The sequence below is a fragment of the Entelurus aequoreus genome, linkage group LG04, assembly GCF_033978785.1.
Source record: "Entelurus aequoreus isolate RoL-2023_Sb linkage group LG04, RoL_Eaeq_v1.1, whole genome shotgun sequence".
NCBI lineage: Eukaryota > Metazoa > Chordata > Actinopteri > Syngnathiformes > Syngnathidae > Entelurus > Entelurus aequoreus.
Genome location: NC_084734.1, coordinates 26,762,754 through 26,770,253, shown reverse-complemented (window position 1 = coordinate 26,770,253; position 7,500 = coordinate 26,762,754). Strand labels below are relative to the sequence as shown.

Here is a 7,500-nt window from a genome sequence, read left to right as displayed (position 1 = left end):
TTTTATCTTATTTTATCTGTCTTTATTTTTTGCTTTTACTTTAGTTTTTTAGTCCTATTTACTTACCTACTAATGAATATTTAAGATATACTATTCATTCATTGTAATCTTATTGTTATCAAGCCCATATAATCCCATACTTGTTTTTATCTGATATCGGACGGATATCAATATAGGATCGGGACACCCCTAGCTGTAACATTACAAAATGTGTAAAAAGTGAAGTGATGTATAGATGTCCAATGCAATTTATAAAACTCCTCAGCTCCTTTCTGTTGCCACTTACCTCAAATGTGATGATTTTGATGCTACTTGTCTTTTCCCAGGTTCATCAATGCAAGGAGGAGAATAGTTCAGCCTATGATTGACCAGTCCAACAGAGCAGGTAAATGTGCAGTGCACTTAAAGAAACTAATTTGTATATATATATATATATATATATATATATATATATATATATATATATATATATATATATATATATATATATATATATATATATATATATATATATATATATATATATATATATTTAAAGTAGAGGTTTCTGTGGTTTATCCGTTACACAGTGCTCAATACCAAGGTAGAGCGGAATATACGTTAGGTCAGGAAAAAGCACAGAGGCTATTTTATCCCTACAAGCCTGTTTTGCAGGTTTCCCTGCTTTTAAAATTCCCTGAAGAGCAGGGAAACCTGCGAAACAGGCTTGTAGGGATGAAATAGCCTCTGTGTTTTTTCCTGACCTAACATACTGTATATATATATATATATATATATATATATATATATATATATATATATTTATATACTCTGTTTGTGTTTGGACACACCTTGTCATTCAATGCGTTGTCTTTATTTTCATGACTATTTACATTGTAGAGTGTCACTTTATATTCTAGTTTCTTCAAAATAGCCACCCTTCGCTCTAAATAATTTTTCGCACACTTTTGGCATTCTCTCAATGAGCTTCAAGAGGTAGTCACCTGAAATGTTTTTCACTTCACAGCTGTGCTTGAAGCTCATCGAGAGAATGCCAAGAGTGTGCAAAGCAGTAATCAGAGCAAAGGGTGGCTATTTTGAAGAAACTAGAATATAAGACATGTTTTCAGTTATTTCATCTTTTTTTGTGAAGTACATAACTCCACATGTGTTAATTCATAGTTTTGATGCCTTCAGTGACAATCTACAATATGAATAGTCATGAAAATAAAGAAAACGCATTGAATGAGAAGGTGTGTCCAAACTTTTGGCCTGTGCTATAAATGGTAAATGGGTTATACTTGTATAGCGCTTTTCTACCTTCAAGGTACTCAAAGTGCTTTGACACTATTTTTACATTCACCCATTCACACACCCATTCACACACTGATGACGGAAGCTGCCATGCAAGGCACTAACCATAACCCATCAGGAGCAAGGGTGAAGTGTCTTGCTCAAGGACACAATGGAAGTGATTAGGTTGGTAGAAGCTGGGGATCCAACCAGGAACCCTCACACTGCAAAAACTGAAATCTAAGTATGATTAAATATCTCAAATAATGGTTGTATTTGCTTATTTTCTGTCTGATAAGATAATTCTTCTCACTAAGCAGATTATATGGTAAAGTGTTTTACTTGTTTTAAGTGTTTTGGTCCTAAATTATCTGAGTAAGATATTACAGCTTGTTGCTGAGATTTTATGACCTATATTGAGTAAAACATGCTTGAAACGGGAATATCAACTGTTGCAAAGCCGTGTCATTAACACTCACAAGTATAAAACTACTTTTTTAAAGTAAAAATTTCTTACTTCAAGCATGAAAAAAAAAATCATGATGCCGGGCACATATCATTATGTCAAGATAATGGCACTAGCATTTACTTAATTTAAGAATATTTTCCAACATATTGAGCAAAAAGGTCTCTTTTTTTTTCTACTGAGAAAAGTGCACTTGTTATTAGTGAGAATATACGTATTCATATATATATATATTTAAATATATATATATATATATATATATATATATATATATATATATATATATATATATATATATATATATATATATATATATATATATATATATATATATGTATATATATATATATATATATATATATATATATATATATATATATATATATATATATATATATATATATATATATATATACATATATATATATATATATATATATATATATATATATACATATATATATATATATATATATATATATATATATATATATATATATATATATATATATATATATATATATATATATATATATATATATATATATATATATATATATATATATATATATACGGCTCGCCAAATGACGTGTGAACTGTGATGACTTCAAGGGTCACAAGAGATGTATATTGATTGTATATGTTGTGGTTAATCGTGGTGATAGACACAGACAAGTAGATATGAAATGCTGCTGGATTGTAGTTTTGGTTGTTTTAACAAGTTTCTATTTCCTGTCATGCCTTCAGTGAGTCAGGGTACAGCTTACAGTCCAGACGGCCAACCCATGGCAGGTTTCGTCCTTGACGGGCAACAGCACATGGGTCTACGACCTGGAGGTGAGCACATTTCCTGCAGAGATAGAAACCCAACAATTACAGTCTCTAATCATGCAGTAGGAAATCACTCATTGAATTTGTTCAAATGTGTGTCTTATACTGTCTTAACCTTTTTTGACCTTTGGGCCCAACGTTGGGGTCCACTCAAATATTACCACGGAATTAGTAATCTTACTCTTGATTTTAATCGTATGCAATAAATATACCTAACCTACTGACAGTCTAACAGGATAAACCTTGTCAAATGATATTATCACCATACTGCAGGGGTGTCCAAAGTGCGGCCCGGGGGCCATTTGCGGCCCGCAGCTAATTGTTTACCGGCCCGCCACACATTCTGCAAAAATTTCAAAATTGATAATATTGCAAAAATTAAAAAAAACATTTAAAAAAAGTGGAATGAGGTGAAATCTAACAAGAAAAAGTTGCAACTTTGAGACACTTGTGATTTAGGGCTATATAAATAAACATTGGTTGATTGATTGATTGAATGTTGACACAAAGCTGCCATGCAGGCTGTTTTTTTTCTTTTGTCTTTGTTTATTTTTCTTTTTTTTGCCATTGCTAAAAAACAAAAAAAAGACTAAAAATCTATGTTATAATGAATTATTACTTTAAAAATATCACTTTAAAATGTTTTATGTGGAAAAAATATTGCATATATTGTGTGGTTGCCATATTTGACAAAAATACAAACAAAATAATAGTTCAAATGTAAGATCGACAGATGTATCTGAAGTTGATCTCGTAATTTAAGTGTTAAAAGTAAAAAAAAAACGAATAAAAATATATCACTTTATGAGTGGGGGACCTTTTGGATCCATAATATATTTAGTAGGATTTTATTTAACATTTCACTGTGATTACTCAAAAATATTAAATAATTAAAATCAATGGTGTCCTGCATTATTGATCTTTTAGGGCTCTAATTACTAAATACTGCATATTTCAGTTTTACTATAAAAAACAAAGTTGTCTTTGACAGAAAAGGCATAAAACTTTTTTTTTTTTTTTAACTTTATATCAACCTGAAGTTGATATAGAGATTTACTGTAAGTGTTAAATAAAAAATAATAATAATTTGACTTATTTTTTACATTTTAATGACTGAGACCCTTTATGGTCCCCGGGAGCCCTAAATGTTAAAAAAAAAAATCCTTATATTTTGTTAAGGTTTGAAAATGAAAAATATCAAAATGGCCCCCGCATGCTTAAATTTTTCCATGTGCGGTCCTCAGTGGAAAAAGTTTGGACACCCCTGCCATACTGTATGTTAATCCCAAACATTACAATAGAGATTTATGCCAGACTGGTTACAAAAATAAATACTAATCAAACATACAGCAAAGAAAAGGACTCATACAAACTGATGAAAATTTAATTTACATACAATTACGCAGTGCTAAAATAAATACATTCTAACTAAATTAATAATAAATAATAATAATAATATGTACCGTATATGTTTCTCACATAAACTGTCATTAAAATGCAATAATAATACAGATTCACCACTTGAAGAAACTTTTCTATGACTTTAGCTCTAGACTTCTTGATTTGTTTGAGAGAGTCATGTAGAGAGAGAGTATGGCCCACTCGGTTTCAGAAGATCTCCTCAATGAGTGGCTACAAGGCGCCATGACTGCTACCAACTTTGGCTGATGCTATGTGTCCGTGGCGTTTCCCTGTTACTTTTTCGGCACGTAAAAATGCCCTGTAGTGCAGCATGAGGCTGCTCCACCAGAATGCAGAAATATTTTACATCGCTTTACTCACAACCCGGAAAGAAGATACCAATGGGAAGTAAGCCACACAAGTCACACATTGTCATGTGCAAGCTAAACACATGACACAACATCTGCGTTTTGTTCAGGACAGAACACACAGAAGCTAATACAAATAATAACAGAATAAATTACCAAATTAAAGAGATGGTTTGGCAAAAACAGACATGTCATGATCCGTTGCTCGGGTCATGTTTTGTTTAGTTAAAGACTCCCTTAGTTCTGTTTCAGCACCCCTGGGTTTGTGCATTCTTTGTTGCCATGGGTGCTGATTATTTTCACATGCCTCTGATTAGTGTTTGGGACGCTCACCTGCTCCCAGGCACTAATCAGAGAGCTATTTATTCCTACTTTTCGCCACACATCCATGCAACAAGTTACGCTCTCCTGTATTTTCGGATTATGCTTGATTCATGAAAAATAGATAATTGTCTTACCTGCACGCTGCCTCCGGAGTTCCGTCTGCATCTTGGGGAAACGATCTGCGCATTAACATGCGACCCCGCCGTAACAAAAACAATGCATTTCGTTAACAGCAGAAGAGAAAGTCGAACACCAATACCAATAGTGGGGAGTGCTCAGAGAGTATCGGATTGTCTGATTGTGGCAGTCCGCTCCCTGTATGATCAGTGTCAGAGCTTGGTCCGCATTGCCGGCAGTAAGTCGGACACGTTTCCAGTGAGGGTTGGACTCAGCCAAGGCTGCCCTTTGTCACCGATTCTGTTCATAACTTTTATGGACAGAATTTCTAGGCGCAGTCAAGGCATTGAGGGGATCCGGTTTGGTGGCTGCAGGATTAGGTCTCTGCTTTTTGCAAATGATGTGGTCCTGATGGCTTCATCTGGCCAGGATCTTCAGCTCTCACTGGATCGGTTTGCAGCTGAGTGTGAAGCGACTGGGATGAGAATCAGCACCTCCAAGTCCGAGTCCATGGTTCTCGCCCGGAAAAGAGTGGAGTGCCATCTCCGGGTTGGGGAGGAGATCTTGCCCCAAGTGGAGGAGTTCAAGTACCTAGGAGTCTTGTTCACGAGTGAGGGAAGAGTGGATCGTGAGATCAACAGGCGGATCGGTGCGGCGTCTTCAGTAATGCGGACGCTGTATCGATCCGTTGTGGTGAAGAAGGAGCTGAGTTCCCATCCTCACCTATGGTCATGAGCTTTGGGTTATGACCGAAAGGACAAGATCACGGGTACAAGCGGCTGAAATTAGTTTCCTCCGCCGGGTGGCGGGGCTCTCCCTTAGAGATAGGGTGAGAAGCTCTGTCATCCGGGAGGAGCTCAAAGTAAATCCGCTGCTCCTCCACATCGAGAGGAGCCAGATGAGGTGGTTCGGGCATCTGGTCAGGATGCCACCCGAACGCCTCCCTAGGGAGGTGTTTAGGGCACGTCCGACCGGTAGGAGGCCACGGGGGAAACTCAGGACACATTGGGAAGACTATGTCTCCCGGCTGGCCTGGGAACGCCTCGGGATCCCCCGGGAGGAGCTGGACGAAGTGGCTGGGGAGAGAGAAGTCTAGGCTTCCCTGCTTAGGCTGCTGCCCCCGCGACCCGACCTCGGATAAGCGGAAGAAGATGGATGGAGTAGACATAAAAGCTAATGAAGATTTTTGCAAAATTAGGGTAGTACATTTTTTTTTTGGTCGTTCTGTATATGTCTTTATAGTTATAGTGCTGTTGGGTATTGTAAGTTTATGAGCTGGAGTATATTTAGAACTATATTTAGATGTATTATTTTGGTTTATTTCATCAGACAGAGCCGCACACGTCCTTGGTAGCAGTCATGGCGGTTGGCCATACTCTCTTCATGCACAACTTTGGTTTGATATTGTCAATACTGCCACAAGTGGTTGACAAGTGTAGTACAACTGAGTACCGCTTATTAGACACAAGTTTGGGTAAATCTCTCTATAAACATGAAATCAGGAAGGTTGTGCGTCCATCAAAGAGTATTGATCTTACACACCTTTTGGAGGTCCATCATTGATAGGGGGTCTTTTTAAGATAAAATCTGTTTAAAATCCTAAAACATGCTTGAAGTACAGTAAAGATGAAGAAACGTAATCAAGGTTACCTCTTTAAACACATTCGAAATGGGTTTTATGGCATCACAGGAATGGAATAATGCTCCATCTCCCAAGTATTTGTACTTGGAAACATTTACATCAGAACTCAAGTGTATGTGGTACTGCTATTTCTTTAAATTCACCAATTCAATAATTATAATTAAGCATACATGTCACATTCTATATTTTCTGATGTATTGTAACGGTTAACGACTGATTGTGATAGATCACAGGTGTCAAACTCAAGGCCCTGGGGCCAGATCTGGCCCGCCACATCATTTTATTTGGCCCTCGGAAGCCTGGAAACAATATGCTTCATTAAAATACTTTATATTTTCTTACTAAATGTATTAGTTTTTTCCATTTTGACAGAAAAAATACATGTACTCAATGCAATCGCATATTTATAAAACATAAATATCATAATGTAACAAATATATGATCATACATTCAAACTATTTTGTTAAACTAGAAATAAATACTTTTTATCTGCTTGACTTATGTTTCAAAGCAAGTTATTCATCAAATGTTATAAATAGATTTTGCAGCGGCTTTATCAATCAATCAATCAATCAATCAATCAATCAATCAATCAATCAATGTTTATTTATAAAGCCCTAAATCAAAACAAATGTACCGTCTTTGCATTTACAGTAATACACCGTTAAAAACAAGATTTTACAGTAAAAATATGGCACCTCAGTCAACAGAATTTTCACGCAAAAAAATGTTTTTTTTTTCAATTTACAGTAATATGCTGTAAATCAATCAATCAATCAATGTTTATTTATAAAGCCCTAAATCACAAGTGTCTCAAAGGGCTGCACAAGCCACAACGACATCCTCGGTACAGAGCCCACATAAGGGCAAGGAAAAACTCACTCCAGTGGGACGTCGATGTGAATGACTATGAAATTTACTGTGATTTTACAGCAGTTTACTGTACATGAAAAAACAGTATCACTGTTTTTTGACCATAAAATGCTGGCAACTGAGCTGCCAGTTTTTTACTGTAAAAAACGCTGGTACTGTTTTGCTACTCACAATAGTACACGGTAAAATCTACAGTTGTCGTTTTT

The 7,500-nt window shown here is 35.7% G+C and overlaps 1 protein-coding gene across 3 annotated transcripts in view; it reads left to right on the top strand.

The window, feature by feature from the left end:
- The window catches only part of LOC133648407 (homeobox protein Meis2-like), a 100,805-nt gene that overhangs the window by 75,533 nt on the left and 17,772 nt on the right, over positions 1–7,500 (top strand). For all 3 annotated transcript variants that reach the window (XM_062044461.1, XM_062044460.1, XM_062044462.1), the window contains 2 exons: positions 327–385; positions 2,486–2,575. In XM_062044461.1, the coding sequence (XP_061900445.1) occupies positions 327–385; positions 2,486–2,575 (149 nt within the window). The remainder of the gene's footprint in view (positions 1–326; positions 386–2,485; positions 2,576–7,500) is intronic.